The following is a 16,154-nucleotide window of genomic DNA, read 5'->3' on the forward strand; positions in this document are numbered from 1 at the left end:
CTCTGGAAAAACTGAAGACACCGTCACTCCTAGCAGCCCCCTCCTCCTGCCTAAGCATCCCAGGGAGGGTCGGGCCCAGCTGTAGGTAGCACAGACCCAGAGTAACAGTGGCCTATGCAACAGAGGGATGAGTGTCTTTCTCTCTCATAGAAGTCTAGAGGTTAAATCACGGGACTTGACTGAGTGAATACACATGACATGCTTAGAGCAATGGCCAGTTCATAATAGCGATCCGTAAGGTTTGGCCACCGCGTTCAGAGATGTTTGTGGCCGCACCACGTGTCACAGTAAAGCACTGGAAAAAAGCCCGTCCGTGTGGGTGGGCGAAGCCGTCTGATGGAAGATGACACGGCCGGAAGTGGGTGAGCCGGTGCGGCACCGTCAACACACACCATCCTGAGGGCGCGGAGCTGAGCAGAAAAGGCTGGCGGCACAACGGTACCTATGATACCGGTAACACACGCCATCCAGGGACACACGCGTGTGTAGCGAGACGACACAGGCGCCATCAGAAAGCCACGCGGGGCTCCAGCTGCCGTTGTGAGGTTTTATTTCTTCAGCGGGGCGGTTACTGTTCTTTCCACCTGTTTGTATGTCTGAAATATTCCCTTAAAATCAGAATATTACGCTGAGTGAAAGAAGTCAAATGCAAGAGTATAATCTGATGATTCCACTGATACACTGGGGCAGCTGAAACAAAGCACCACGAACGGGGCTGAAAGCAACAGACCTTCGTTCCCTCCCAGTATGGAAGCCAGGAGTCTGAGATCAGGGTGTCACAGGGCCGTGCTCCCTCTGGAGGCTCTGGGGGCGGGTCCTTCCGGCTCTACCAGCTTCCGGGGCTCCAGGCATCCCTGGCTTGCGGCCGCATCCCTCCCGTCTCCGTCTCCACGGCCACATCCTCCTCCTCTTGTCCGTGAGTCTCAGGTCTCCACTTGCCTCTCCCCTAGAGGGACCCTTGTTGTCACACACGTGAGGGCCTTTAGGCCTACCTGGATGACCCAGGATAATCGCCCCATCACACCTGCAAACACTTCCAAAGAGGGGAACATTCTCAGGTTCCAGGGATTAGGACCTGATATTTCTTACTTGTCCTACCACAGTTCTACTGAAAAATACTTTTTTGAAAAAACTTCCCCATCCTCAGTCAAATCATCAAATGAGCCCCCCTGAGGTCAGAGCACATGTCCCGCCAGGTCTGTGCAGTCCCAGGCCCTCCTCGGACCAGGTGGGGAAGGCCTCCGCCTGCCAGGTTGTCTGTGGGGACCGGGACGGCTTCCCGCACAGCCCCCGGGGGGACAGCGGCGTGTGGCCTGCTCGCGGCTGCCGGGGGCCCAGGGCTGCAGAACACCCAGAAGGAGCCTCGGTCTTAGAGACAAATAGCTGATGACTAAGGAACTGGCCGTTCCCAAAAGGCACACCCAGCTGTACCTGGGGCTCTTTACAGAGGAGCGAAGCCGCGTCCACGACAGGAGGCCTTTCCCGGAAGATAGATGGAGCGCGGCAGCCGGGACAGGGTCAGGCAGCTGTGAGCACCCCCTCCACACAGCCCAGCCCCGCCAGAAAGCTCCCAAGGGACGGTGGCCTCTCCCGTCGAATCTTCGGCCTGCCCACGTGGTCTGAGGCCTTGGAAGGGGCTCCGGCGTGTAGGAAACAAGAGTGGGCCCTCAGGGCTGCGTCTTCAGCATGTCCTGCACGCTGTGTCCGTCTATTGCAATATCTATGGCTGCCCAGCCCTGTTCCCTGTCACTCTGGGGGTACCTGTCTTGATGGCCTGCTGGGGCCCTTGTTTTCCCCCTTCATTTTGGTGGAGTGCATCTTCCAGTGCTCCCCTGGGCCCGGAGGCCACCTGCCTCGGGGGAAACGTCTACATCCTCCCTCCAGGGTTAAGGGAGAGCGTGCCTGCACCCAGGATTCTGGCCCACGTCCCTTCTTTCAGATGCCTTGAGGCTTCACTCCCTTGTCTCCCAGCCTCCACATTCTAGAGATGGAGAAGCTGGATCCCTTTCTCATTCCCTAGACTCTCTCTGTGAGCTGGGTTTCCCCACCCCTAAGTGGAAACTTTTTCTGATCTTCTTGTCCCAAGTGATCTAACATTTCACGATGATGTTCCCTGTGTGGGTCTTTCTCCATCTGTTGCGCTGGGTACTAGGTGGAACCTTTCAATCTACAAACTCGTGTCTTTCAGACTGGGACAGTTTCTTGAATTATTTCACTGGTGATTCCTTCTCTGTTGTTTCCTCTTTTCTGGAACTCCTACAAACCAGATATTGGAACCCAAGAAGCTCAAAGAATTCCAAGCACAAGAAACATGAAGAAAGATACATCACGATTTCCAAAACAATACTGAACATAAACAAAGTCAGAGGACTCACACTTCTTGATTTCAAAACTTACTACAAAGCTACAGTAATTAAAACAGTGTGGTACTGGCATAAGGACAGACATATAGACCAGCGGAACAGAACCAAAAGTTCAGAAATAAACCCATACATCTATGGCCAACTGATTTTCCACAAGAGTGCCAAGACCATTCAATGGAGAAAGAACGTCTGTTCCCCAAATGGACAGCCATATACAAAAGAATGAATTTGGACCCCTGCCCTGCACCATGTACTAAAATTAACTCAAAATGGATCAATGAACTAAACGTAAAAGCTAAAACTATAAAACTCTTAGAAGAAAACATGACCTTGGATTGGCAAGGATATAATACCAAAAACGAAACAAAAGAATAAACAGATAAATTGAACATCATCAAAAACAAAACACTGTTGTACACCAAAGGTCATTATCAAGAAAGAGGAAAGCTACCCCACAGAATGGGAGAAAATATTTGCAAATCACATGTCTGATAAGGCTCTAGTATCCAGAATATATAAAGAACTTCTACAACTGAACAACAAAAGGCAAACAACTCAATTTTAAAATGGGCAAAGGACTTGAATAGACATTTCTCCAAAGAAGATACACAAGTGACCAAACAAGCACATAAAAAGATGCTCAATATCATTAGGGAAATGCAAATCAAAACCACAGTGAGATAACACTTTACACCCACTATCATGGCTGTAAAAAACAAAACGCAGAAAATAAGTGTTGGTGAGGACGTGCAGCAACTGGAACCTCCATGCACTGCTGGTGGGGATGTAAAATGGTGCGACCGTGGAACACAACTTGGTGGCTCCCCCAAAATTCATCATAGAATTATCACGTGGCCCAGCAATTCCAGTCCTGGGTATAGAACCGAAAGAACTGAAAACAGGTGTTCAAACAAATGCCTGTACACGAAGGTGCATAGCACTACTAGGCACAACAGCCCAAGAGTGGAAACAACCCCAATGTCCATCAACTGACGATGGATAAACAAAACGTGGTCTGTGCGTATAAGGAATACTGATCAGCTACAAAAATGGAGCAGATTCATGCGGCAGCATGGGTGAATCCCAGAAACATCAGACAAAGTGAAATAAGCCAGACACGAGAGGTCACATATTGTACGATTCTTTTTATATGAAATATCCCAAACAGGTAAAGCCGTGGGGATGGAAGGCAGAGTCGTGGGTGCCCGGAGAGGAGGGGAGAGGGGAGTGACAGCTTAATGGGGGATGAAATGTTCTGGAACTCGACAGAGGTGGTGGCTGGACGACCTCTAATAAACGCTAATGAATTACACATTGAAAAATCATCATTTTAGGTTAAGTGGATTTCACCTCAATTAAAAAACCCCAAACACTCAAGCCACTCCAACCAAGCCATCCCCCAGTGGACCATGCTGCTGGGAGAAGGGCCACGGTGCCGACGCACGCTTCCTGGGCCCCATTCTCCTGCTCCCCCCTCTGGACTCCTGGGAAAGGCACTGGCCTCTGTCTTCAGTCCCCCTACCCCAGTCACGGCAGGGGTCCATCCGCCTGGCTGAGTTCTCTTTGAAAAGATTTGCTTGCTGAAACATCTTAAGAGAAAGTTAGTTAAAGAAGAACACATCTAATCGAATAAATCATATGTAGATTCATTTAGGTGGCCAAGTGTTAATGACGGGGACCTATAACATCTCTGCTGGGCCCGGGCTAAGCACTTAGCATCCTTGACACCCACTGTGACAGTGACGCCCAGTGCCAGGTGGCTAAAATCATGTGTGTGTTTGTTTAGTGTTTACGAAAGCGAACGAGAACAGCCGCACAGCCCTGGGGGGTGGTCAGAGCTGGGCTGCGGCCCCGGCACCTCCACTTCCCGAGTTTGTCTTCTGGTTCCGCTCGCGGGCGGCCACGAAGTTCAGCAGGTCGATGGCAGTGACGACTCCGAACACCATCTGCCTCTTACTGGACTCCCCGTGGCTGTGGTCTGAGGGGGGACAAGGCCGCAGGTTCAGAGGGGCCTTCATACGGAGCGGATCTGAGACGGCCACGCCCGCAGGCACAGGGTGGCGGGGGTGTGCGGGGAGGATGCCCCGTGTCCACGGGCACCTGTGTGCCCTGGCGGCCCAAGCACAAGTGCCGTCCCCTCCCAACGCAAGCCACTTGGGCGAAGCTGCAGAGAGCAGGGCCCTGACCCCGCTGAGCCACGCCCACCAGGGACGCCCGAGGGCCACATTCATTCAGAACAGCCGGGGGTCGCCCCTGGTGCCCAAGGCCCGAGTCGTGGCATGAAATTCCAATCCTACTCACACCCAACACCACCGGCTCACATCTCTGGCCTACCGTTCTGTGTTCAAACCCATGCCTTTCTCTCAGGCTTAGAATGCACGCAGGCCGCTGGCCCCCTGCCCTGACGCCCAAGGGCAGAGAGGGGGATGGAGATGGTATATTTTACATTTCAGCTCGACTGGGCCATGGAGTGCCCCGATACTGGGCCAACATTCTGGGTGTCTTTGGATGAGATCAACTCCTGATTGGATGGACCTAGTAAAGCAGATTGCACTCCCCAGTGTGGGTGGGCCTCATGCAGTCAGTTGAAGGCCCGAATAGAACGAAAGGGCTGACCCAACGCGAGTAAGATGGAAACGTCCGGCCTTTGGACCCGGAAATGTTGACTCTTGGGGCCTTGAACCTGGCCACTAGCCCCACAGGTCTTGGGACTTGCCAGGCTATAAGCCGTTCCTTAGAGCAAATCTCTGTATACACACATCCTACTAGTTCTGTTTCTTCGGGGAACCCTGACTGACAGCTGTTGTGAAGCACACATTGGGCCGGGCAGAGCTGAGCAGCCGGTGGCAAACGCCCAGGTCGCACCCCGTTCCACCAGACCCCGCTTCCCTGTCTGTCCCTCACGCCTGTGAGGGCAGAGGTCACACAGGGTGGGCTGCTGGAGACACAGAGAGGCCAGGCACCCTACTGGCCGGCTCGGAGCACCTCAGGAGAAAGCAAGGGGCACCCAGAAGAGATGAGGGGCTTCGAGGCAAAGGGGCAGCTTTGGAGCACTGGGCCCCACGGGGGCGGGCAGTCGGAGCGGTCTCCAGGTCCCCCGGGAGATACTGGCCAGAGCTGGGTCAGCAAACTTTCTGTAAAGGGCGGTAGGGTCTCTGTTATGACCCCTCAGCTCCGCCCACACAGCACGAAAGCGGCCGCTGACCGTGCTTTCTGACAGGGCGGTGTCAAAGGAAACTTTATTTACAGACCCTGAAACCGGATCCCACGTCAGGGTGTGTAGATGTTCAAACACGAGTGTGGGACACAAGAAGGGGAGCCGGGGCCTGGACGCCCTCCTTGGCACTTGGAGGCTGCGAGGCTGACCGCAGCGCCGCTCCCCAGCTCGAGGGCTGGGCGGGGCGTACACACCTGCAGGTCCCCCCATCCCCAAGGCCAGGTCCCGCGCCCAGGAACCGAGGACGGGAGAGGGTTAGGTGGGGGCGCCCAGGCCCCGGGACCAGCCCTCGGCGGGCGGGAGGGCGGGCTCCAAGGCCCACCCCCCCACCGGCCCCAATTCTCGGGATCTGTATAACCCTCGTCCTCTCCCGGCACCAGAATAACATCCCGGGCCTCCAGAGATGCGGCCAGGAGGTCCGGGAAGGGCTTTGTGAGCAGGCTATAAAGCCCTGTGATCTCACCGCGAGCCGGTACCCAGGTTGGCCCACAGGGGGGTCCCTCTGAGATCTGCACCCAAGGCTGGGGATCAGCTTCTCCAGCTCCCAGACGCCCTGTGCGCTCACGGCAGGAAAGCACACACACAAGCCTGGGCCGGGGGCCCGGCGGCCAGCACCCCACAGGGCTCCCGCCCCCGCCCCCAGCCCGCAGAGGGCCCCACTTACACTGGATCTGCTCGTGGACCACCAGGGCGAAGTGGTCCATCTCCAGGATGTGTGAGAGCTTGCCCAGAGGGTCCGTCAGGTGGATCTGGAAGGGAAGCTGCGGTCAGCGCTCGCCAGGGCAGCCCAGCTCGGCCGGGGCCCGAGCAAAGCACAAGGCAGCAGGAGGGGCCGGCGTCCCTCCAGAAGGTTCTTCTGGAGCCTCTTGCTGACTTAGAAACTGAACGAGCCCTGACACACGTGAAAGGACACTTGGATGACCTGGAAGAGTCCGTACGTATCACTCTGCAAAGAGCCAGTAGGACGGCTTCCCACAGTATGATTCCACCTCTATGAATTTCCGGAAAAGGCAAAACTAGTCAGATTGGCGGTTCAGGCAGTGGGGAATGGGTGCAGGGATCCAGGGCACGTGGGGCACGTACACTACTGTGTGCGATGCTGTAATGGGTACAGGTCACTGTACCTTTGTCAAGACCCACAGAGCTATAGAACCCAAAGACTGAACCCTCAGTAAACGAGTGACTTTAGTTACGAACAGCGTAACATGCGCCATCCATCGGAACAAATCCTACATCAGTGCAAGATGTGACAGGACAGGGCGTGATGAGGGGCGGGGGTACAGGGCCTGGTGAGGGGCGGGCAACGTGAGCGCCCACTCTGGGCCATCTGCTCAGTAGACACACGATGAGAGCTTCCAAGAAAAAGAAGAAAAGGACACTTAGGTCCGTCTTTCAAAGCCCAAGGCGATCTCCAAAGCTGTGAGCCCCACTGGAACCGTTTCTAGTTCAGCTCTCGCAAAGGAGGCAAGTTCCCTGGGAGAGGACGCAAGCTCGGGGGTGGGAGGAAAAGCGCCAGCAGTGCCTTAACCTGTGTAAGGAGGGCTGGGCACCACTGCCCGCCAAGCACTAGAGCAGCTGAGCGGTACACAACACAGCGGCCCGGGCTGCGGAAGCAACTTCCCCCATGCTTGCCTTTACGAGGTCAGACGCTGGGTGTGGTCAGTAGACCATGGGGGTCAGGATTCCTCCTCTCCGCCAGGAGAACAGGGCGGAAAGGGGGCGCCACAGCTCCATGGGCACCCTGCTGCTCACTGCCGGCGGCCAGACCCCCGTGGCGGCAGGAAGGGGCAGCCCTGGAGGCGGAGGGTGTACCCAGGAGACAGGACCCACCCAGGTTTCCTCGGGGCTGCATTCTCCTCGGGACACTGTCTGCACCAGGGATGCCGGGGACCCTGCTGAAGGACGTCCTGTGTCCGCTTACACCCACCGCTTGGTTCCTGGAGCAGAGCAGGCACACACGGCCCCACCCAACACCTCGGTGGCAGGGCGTCGAGACCCCTGAGGGCCTGGATGGCACTAGAGCCCAGGAAACTGACGCTCGGCTACACCCCGGGGGAAGGCTGCAGCTGGAGGTCAGCCTTGGCCACTAAGGGGGGTGACCGAGTGGAACAGGGAAAAGCCAATCCTGACTACAGGCTGCATCTGTTTCTTTTACTTTAACTTTTGCTTCCGGTTGCTTTTGTTCCCTAAAGGACAGCCTGCCTCGGGGAACCCCGCCCCTCTGCCTGAATGTTAAACCCAAGTGCCTTTGTTCAGGGAAACGTCCTGACCCTGCCCACCTGTGGATGGCTGCAAGAAGAAACGAACACATCCCCTCCCCCACATCCCCTCCCCGAGGCTGGCCATTCCAGGGGACATTTGCATATCTTATGGCCTTTTTACTTTACTTCCTCACCTCCTCCCACTCTCTGTTCTGTGAAAGAGACTGGCATCCAGACCCCGGGAAGATGGTTCTTTGAGACATCAGTCTGCCATCTTCTCCGTCTGCTGGCTTTCCAAATAACGTTGTATTCCTATAGCCTCGACACCTTGTCTCCCGATCTACTGGCCTGTCGTGCGGCAAGCAGAGCAAGCTTGGACTCAGTAACATTAGAGCGCTCGGCTCTTCCCTGGGGGAGGGAAGGGCACACACAGCAGAGAATCAGCAGGAGAGGCCAGAGACACAACAGGACTGGACTCAGGCACGGGAGGGGGTGGACAGCATGCACACCACACCTCGGAGGGACCTCAAAACACTGCTGGGCTTCCCTGGTGGCACAGTGGTTAAGAATCCACCTGCCAATGTAGGAGACACGGGTTCAAGCCCTGCTCCGGGAAGAGCCCACATGCCATGGAGCAACTAAGCCCGTGCGCCATGGAGCAACTAAGCCCTGCGCTCTAGAGCCTGCGAGCCACAACTACTGAGCCCGTGTGCCACAACCTCTGAAGCCCTCACGCCTAGAGCCCGTGCTCTGCAACGAGAAGCCACCGCAATGAGAAGCCCTCGCACCGCAACAAAGAGTAGCCCCCGCTCGCCGCAACTAGAGAAAGCCTGCGTGCAGCAACGAGGACCGAACGCAGCCAAAAATAAAATAAAATAAATTTATATATAAAAAAAAAACACAAACCACTCTGCTGCATGAAAGAAGCCAGACAAGGTACACACGGTGGGGCTGCATATGCGCACGAGCCCGGGGAGGGCGCACAGTCTACAGGACAGGACAGACGTGCGGGGAGGGGAGAGGAAGCCGGGGTAGAAGTGGGGGAGGGGATGGAGACGCTCACTCTTGACTGTGGTGTCGCGGGTGTGTGTTCATTTCAAAATCATCAAATGGGACACGCTATGTTCAGCTCAACGCAGGGAAGAGAAGGAGGGGCAGAAACTTCCAGAAAGGCTGGTGGGCAATGGCATGGGCGGAAAGGTTGCCCCTGCTCAGCCTGGCTGGCCACCCACATGCATGTGACGCCGGGCCCTGTGCTCCCCACTCAGGGCCCACGGGGGCCAGGATAGCCTCTTGGAGCCTCCACTGGACTGGGGGCAATAAGTGCTCCAAGAACACACCCCATGTGCTAGGTGCTCGGGGCCTGGGGGTCAGAGAGGCCGAGGGGAGGGGACGGGGGGTGGGGGGCAGGAGAGCAGACACAGCGGTGCCAAGGCAGCAGGAAGGGACCGGCCCGTCTGAGAACCAGGGCAGGTGGACGGCAGGAGTGGAGGCAGCCGGGGTCGCAGGGCCGGGACCCTCCCGGCTGGGCTTGGCAGGAAGGGGCAAGACCCCACCCACGTCTCCTGTGGTCTCTCCAGCCGCAGAGAGTTAGGGCCAGGAGTGAGGGGCCATGCAGGGACCACGCCAGAGGCGATGGCAGCGTGGTGGATATGGGGAGAAACACACAGATTCTGGCGACATTTCAGCTACGTGTGAGGTGGGGAAAAAGGACAATCAAATCCATTCCTAGATATGGGCTCCACCGCTAGCCTTTCAAGCGGGAGACAGCCAGCGACCCAGCACTCCCACTCACTGGGGGTCCGAGGAGAAAGGGGTTGTGGAATGCCAGGAGACCAGGGAGAGGGGCTGCCCTGACCCCAGGCACCCTCGGGGACACAGAGTCGGCTCTGCCCTGGCCCATCACAGGGTGGCCATCATCTCAGGATGACCACGGGGTCTGACCAGCCCCGGCTCCGCCTCCAGAACGTTCTAGTTCTTATTAAATACTTAGGCGTGCCAGGTGATCTTAAATGAGGTGTGCACAGGACAAAATCAGGGCCCGGTGCCCTGGGAATGGTCATGCTGGCAGACGCCCGGCTCGGCTGGGATGACGGTCCCTGGGCTTGCCAGTGACCACAGGCATTGCCAAAGTACAGGCGTGGGTGAGCCCTCACCAATGCTGGCCTTACCCACCTGGGGCTTCTCGCTTTGTGAAGCTGGGGCGAATTGTCAGATTTAGGGGTCTGATGGGGTCAGGGGCGAGGGACGCGTGGCCCCGCCTCCCGGGACGGAGCTGGTCTCAGCACCGACTGCTCAGGCCTCGCAAGGCTCGTACCTGTTTGAACTGCTTGTAGATGACTTTTCGAACTTGGTCCGAAGGCTGAACCTTCCCCGCGAGCAGGGACGACAGCATGTTCCCCAGGGTCACCATCCCCAGGATCACCCTGGGGAAGCAGAGGCGGTGCAGGAGTCAGCACTGGTGCCTCTCCCGCACCCTCCACACCCCACCCCACGCCACCCCCTGCCAAGACAGCAGAGTCCAGCACAGCCACCCTCAGGGTCAAGCCCAGAACTCCTCTTAGAACCAACCACTATCTACCCAGGGTCTCTGTGTGGCAGGAGCCGAGCAGTGACCAAACACCCTGCCCTTGGAGCTGACCGTCCAGTGCAGGCAACAGGAAACCAGTGAGTCCTCTGGGCATCTCCATTCTGACAGGTGTCAAGGGTGACCAGCTGGCCAGTGTCCTGGGACATGGGACTTTCGGTGCTAGAATTGGGACAGTCCCGGGAGAGCCCTGATGGTGCGTCACTGTCACCAGGGCACGTCTGTCACGGCCTTCCACTGTCAGGCACATGCCCAGAGCCAGGGCAGGACCCTACACCGGCCTCCTGTGCACATGCTGGGTGCAATGGTCTGGGACCAAGGCATTAAAGCCCAAAGGCTTAATACAAGCAGCCCCCATCCTGGCCGGTGGTCAGGGACCAGCCGTCCAAGACTCTGAGCATCTGAGTGCAAAGTGACCAAGGCCAGCCGGCCAGCTGTGGGGTCCACTGGGCTGCCCCGTCCAGCACCGCGGACATAGAGCAGCGTGGAGCACAGGCTGGAGGCGCCCGGCAGGGCCCTCTGAGGGCAGAGCTCTGGATGGAGGCTGAGACTGACCCCGACTCGTCCACCACGGGCGCCTGGTCGAAGCCCTTCTCCCGGAGGATGTCGATGGTGTGCTCACAGGTGACCGTGGGCAGCACAGTCAGCGGGGCCGACAGGCTCAGCTCCTGAACTCGGAGGTGCCACCACCTGCAGGAAGAGGGTGGGCCAGGGAGGCTGAGTCCAGGACAGGGAGGCCGCAGGGGCGCCCAGCCAGGTGCAGGACAGCACACGTGCCCGGGGTACCAGGAACGCAAGTCGCGAGCCACACGCGTGCGGCTGGGGAGACATCTCTGCTCAGAGGCATCCTCACCATGGCTTCTTCACCAGGAGGTCCTCCTCCTTCATGAAGCCCTTCTGCAGCATCCACTTGTCGCTCAGGAACTTGGACCTGCGGCACCACGAGTCACCAGGGGCTCACCACCACCTCTGCCCACACTGAGGGTGGAGGTGCTCAGAGAGGGAAAGCCCAGCATCCCTCCCCAGACCCCACGGCCCAGCAGAGACCCCAGAGGGGCTGGCCGGAGGCTCCGCGAAGAGGCCTGAGAGCCAGAGTCCAGAAAGACCCCCTAGGGAACTGTGGTCGACGGGGGCATCTGGTCAACCAGGGCTGAATGAGCTCAGAGCACAGCAGAAGGTTCTGTGGTACGCTGGAACCTGGGACCTGGGACCCTTTTCTGCAGTGCTTGCACCTGGACAAACGTCTTCTCAAGCAACAGATACAAAGAGACTATGAGGGACTAAAAATAACTGCATGCACAGCACAGCTGGGGCAAATTAAGGACAAAACAAGATAGAAGAAAACCAAAAACGCAACTGCCACTTCTGAGTTGCTGGGAGCAAAAGCAGGGTCCTGCAAATGCCCCGTGTACACAGTACCACAAAGGGGTGGGCAGACCACCTAAGCCACCCCTCCTGACCCCTGGACCCACCCCTTCCCTCACCCCACTTAAGGGACCAGCTCACCCCCTCCTCAGCGAGAGAGCAAGGGAAGCTGTTACTTGTTTCCACTCCCGCCTGCTACAGAATGAGTCCCAGTAAAGCCTTGCCTGAATTTCTCGTCTGGCCTCTTATTAATTTCTATTGATTAAAGAGTCCGAGAACCCTGGTGGGTAACAGTTCTGTCCCGGATCCTGCGCCATCATGTCCCCTCGGGGCTCCTGGGTGGCCTCTTCCCTGGCTGTCCTCATATCTGCTCTGGCAGAGGGGCATGGGGGACCCCATCCCACCTGGGCTCAGAGGACACCAGACCAGGCCTTGGGGTCTGCCAGAGACCTGCCCTAAAAAGGCAGATGAGAAAGCACCTGACAAACAGCTGCTTAGGCCTGGAGCTACAGGGGCAGGCTTGGAGGGAAGACCGCTGAAAGCCCAGAGTGACTTCAGTCCAGGGGTGAGGAAACTGAAGCCCAGAGGGCAAAGCAGAGTTGTTGACCCTCACCAGCCACGTGGCTGACAGGGTCTGGTGCTCTGGCCGGGTGTCAGGCCTGAGCCTCTGAGGTGGGAGAACCAAGTTCAGAACAGTGGTCCATCAGAGACCTCCCGGCCCCTCGTAATATCAATCGGCAAGAGCTCTCCCAGAGATCTCCAGCTCAACACTAAGACCCAGCTCCACCCAACGGCCAGCAAGCTCCAGGGCTGGACGCCCCACACCAAACAACCAGCAACACAGGAACACAACTGCACCCATTAGCAGAGAGGCTGCCTAAAATCATAAGTTAACAGACACCCTGAAACACACCACCAGAGGCAGTCCTGCCCACCAGAAGACAAGATCCAGCCTCATCCACCAGAACATAGGCACCAGTCCCCTCCACCAGGAAGCCTACACAACCCACTGAACCAACCTTACCTACTGGGGCAGACACCAAAAACAACGGGAACTACAAACCTGCAGCTTGTGAAAAGGAGACCCCAAACACAGTAAATTAAGTAAAATGAGAAGACAGAGAAATACGCAGCAGATGAAGGAACAAGGTAAAAACCCACCAGACCAAACAAACGAAGAGGAACTAGGTGGTCTACCTGAAGAAGAATTCAGAATAATGATAGTAGAGATGATCCAAAATCTTGGAAATAGAATGGAGAAAATACAAGAAATGATTAATAAGGACCTAGAAGAACTAAAGAGCAAACAATGATAAACAACACAATAAATGAAATTAAAAATTCTCTAGAAGTAATCAATAACTGAATAACAGAATAACTGAAGCAGAAGAACGGATAATTGACCTGGAAGATAAAATAGTGGAAATAACTACTGCAGAGCAGAATAAAGAAAAAAGAATGGGGCTTCCCTTGTGGCGCAGTGGTTGAGAGTCCGCCTGCCGATGCAGGGGACATGGGTTCGTGCCCCGGTCCGGGAGGAGCCCACATGCCGCGGAGTGGCTGGGCCCGTGGGCCATGGCCGCTGGGCCTGTGCGTCCAGAGCCTCTGCTCCACAACAGGAGGGGCTGTGGCGGTGAGAGGCCCACGTACCACAAAAAAATAAAAAATAATAATAATGAAAAGAATGGAGGACAGCCTCAGAGACTTCTGAGAAAACATTAAACGCGCCAACATTCTTATAGGGATCCCAGAAGAAGAAGAGAAAAAGAAAGGGACTGAGAAAACATTTCAAGAGATTATAGTTGAAAACTTCCTTAATATGGGGAAGGAAATAGTCAATCAAGTCCAGGAAGTGCAGAGAGTCCCATACAGGATAAATCCAAGGAGAAACACGCCAAGACACATATGAATCAAACTATCAAAAATTAAATACAAAGAAAAAATATTGAAAGCAGCAAGGGAAAAGTAACAAATAACATACAAGGGAATCCCCATAAGGTTAACAGCTGATCTTTCAGCAGAAACTCTGCAAGCCAGAAGAGAGTGGCAGGACGTATTTAAAGTGATGAAAGGGAAAAAAACCTACAACCAAGATTACTCTACCCAGCAAGGATCTCATTCAGATTCAACAGAGAAATTAAAACCTTTACAGACAAGCAAAAGCTAAGAGAATTCAGCACCACCAAACCAGCTTTACAACAAATGCTAAAGGGGCTTCTTTAGGCAGGAAACACAAGAGAAGGAAAAGACCTAAAATAACAAATCCAAAACAAATAAGAAAATGGTAATAGGAACATACATATCAATAACTACCTTAAATGTAAACGGATTAAATGCTCCAACCAAAAGACACAGACTGGCTGAATGGATACAAAAACAAGACCCGTATATAGGCTGTCTACAAGAGACCCACTTCAGACCCAGGGACACATACAGACTGAAAGTGAGGGGATGGAAAAAGATATTCCATGCAAATGGAAATCAAAAAAAAGCTGGAGTAGCAATTCTCGTATCAGACAAAATAGACTTTAAACTAAAGACTATTACAAGAGACAAAGAAGGACACTACGTAATGATCAAGGGATCAATCCAAGAAGAAGATATAACAATTGTAAATATTTATGCACCCAACACAGGAGCACCTCAATACATAAGGCATATGCTAACAGCCATAAAAGGGGAAATCGACAGTAACACAATCATAGTAGGGGACTTAACACCCCACTTTCACCAATGGACAGATCATCCAAAATGAAAATAAGTAAGGAAACACAAGCTTTAAATGATACATTAAACAAGATGGGCTTAATTGATATTTATAGGTCATTCCATCCAAAAACAACAGAATAGTCTTTCTTCTCAAGTGTTCATGGAACATTCTCCAGGATAGATCATATCTTGGGCCACAAATCAAGCCGTGGTAAATTTAAGAAAACTGAAATCGTATCGAGTATCTTTTCTGGCCACAACACTATGAGACTAGATATCAATTATAGGGAAAAATCTGCAAAAAATACAAACACACGGAGGCTAAACAATATACTACTAAATAACCAAGAGATCACTGAAGAAATCAAAGAGGAAATCAAAAAATACCTAGAAACAAATGACAATGAAAACACGATGACACAAAACCTATGGGATGCAGCAAAAGCAGTTCTAAGAGGGAAGTTTATAGCAATACAATCCTACCTCAAGAAACAAGAAAAATCTCAAATAAACAACCTAACCCTACACCTAAAGCAATTAGAGAAGGAAGAACAAAAAAACCCCGAAGTTAGCAGAAGGAAAGAAATCATAAAGATCAGATCAGAAATAAATGAAAAAGAAATGAAGGAAATGAAAGAAGCAAAGATCAATAAAACTAAAAGCTGGTTCTTTGAGAAGACAAACAAAATTGTTAAACCATTAGCCAGACACATCAAGAAAAAAAGGGAGAAGACTCAAATCAACAGACTTAGAAACGAAAAAGGAGAAGTAACAACTGACATTGCAGAAATACAAAGGATCATGAGAGATTACTACAAGCAACTCTATGCCAGTAAAATGGACAACCTGGAAGAAATGGACAAATTCTTAGAAAAGCACAACCTTCCGAGACTGAACCAGGAAGAAATAGAAAATATAAACAGACCAATCACAAGCACTGAAATTGAAACTGTGATTAAAAACCTTCCAACAAACAAAAGCCCAGGACCAGATGGCTTCACAGGCAAATTCTATCAAACACTTAGAAAAGAGCTAACACCTATCCTTCTCAAACTCTTCTAAAATATTGCAGAGGGAGGAACACTCCCAAACTCATTCGACGAGGCCACCATCACCCAGATACCAAAACCAGACAAAGATGTCACAAAGAAAGAAAACTACAGGCCAATATCACTGATGAACACAGATGCAAAAATCCTCAATAAAATACTAGCACACAAAATCCCACAGCACATTAAAAGGATCATACACCATGATTAAGTGGGGTTTATCCCAGGGATGCAAGGATTCTTCAATATACACAAATCAATCAATGTGATACACCATATTAACAAATTGAAGAATAAAAACCGTATGATCATCTCAATAGATGCAGAGAAAGCTTTCGACAAAATTCAACACCCACATATGATAAAAACTCTCCAGAAAGTAGGCACAGAGGGAACTTACCTCAACATAATAAAGGCCATATATGACAAACCCATGGCCAACATCATTCTCAATGGTGAAAAACTGAAACCATTTCCACTAAGATCAGGAAGAAGACAAGGTTGCCCCACTCTCACTACTATTATTCAACATAGTTTTGGAAGTTTTAGCCACAGCAATCAGAGATGAAAAAGAAAGAAAAGGAATCCAAATCAGAAAAGAGGAAGTAAAACTGTCACTGTTTACAGATGACATGATACTATACATAGGGTATCCTAAAGATG

At 53.2% G+C, this 16,154-nt stretch overlaps 1 protein-coding gene across 3 annotated transcripts in view; it reads right to left on the minus strand.

Annotated features, from left to right (window-relative positions):
- Positions 1–533: 533 nt before the first annotated feature.
- CBS (cystathionine beta-synthase) overlaps positions 534–16,154 on the minus strand; it is a 33,493-nt gene continuing 17,872 nt past the window's right edge. For 2 of the 3 annotated variants that reach the window (XM_067739590.1, XM_067739589.1), the window contains exons 12-16: positions 11,222–11,299; positions 10,924–11,058; positions 10,099–10,207; positions 6,245–6,329; positions 3,489–4,341 (exon numbers count right to left, since the gene is read on the minus strand). In XM_067739590.1, coding sequence (XP_067595691.1) covers positions 4,196–4,341; positions 6,245–6,329; positions 10,099–10,207; positions 10,924–11,058; positions 11,222–11,299 — 553 coding nt within the window. In that variant the 3' untranslated portion in view covers positions 3,489–4,195. Of the gene's footprint in view, positions 1,034–3,488; positions 4,342–6,244; positions 6,330–10,098; positions 10,208–10,923; positions 11,059–11,221; positions 11,300–16,154 lie in introns of those variants that run through there. The other variant, XM_067739591.1, reaches the window with a different exon arrangement.

This window comes from Pseudorca crassidens, chromosome 5, assembly GCF_039906515.1.
Source record: "Pseudorca crassidens isolate mPseCra1 chromosome 5, mPseCra1.hap1, whole genome shotgun sequence".
Classification (NCBI taxonomy): Eukaryota; Metazoa; Chordata; class Mammalia; order Artiodactyla; family Delphinidae; genus Pseudorca; species Pseudorca crassidens.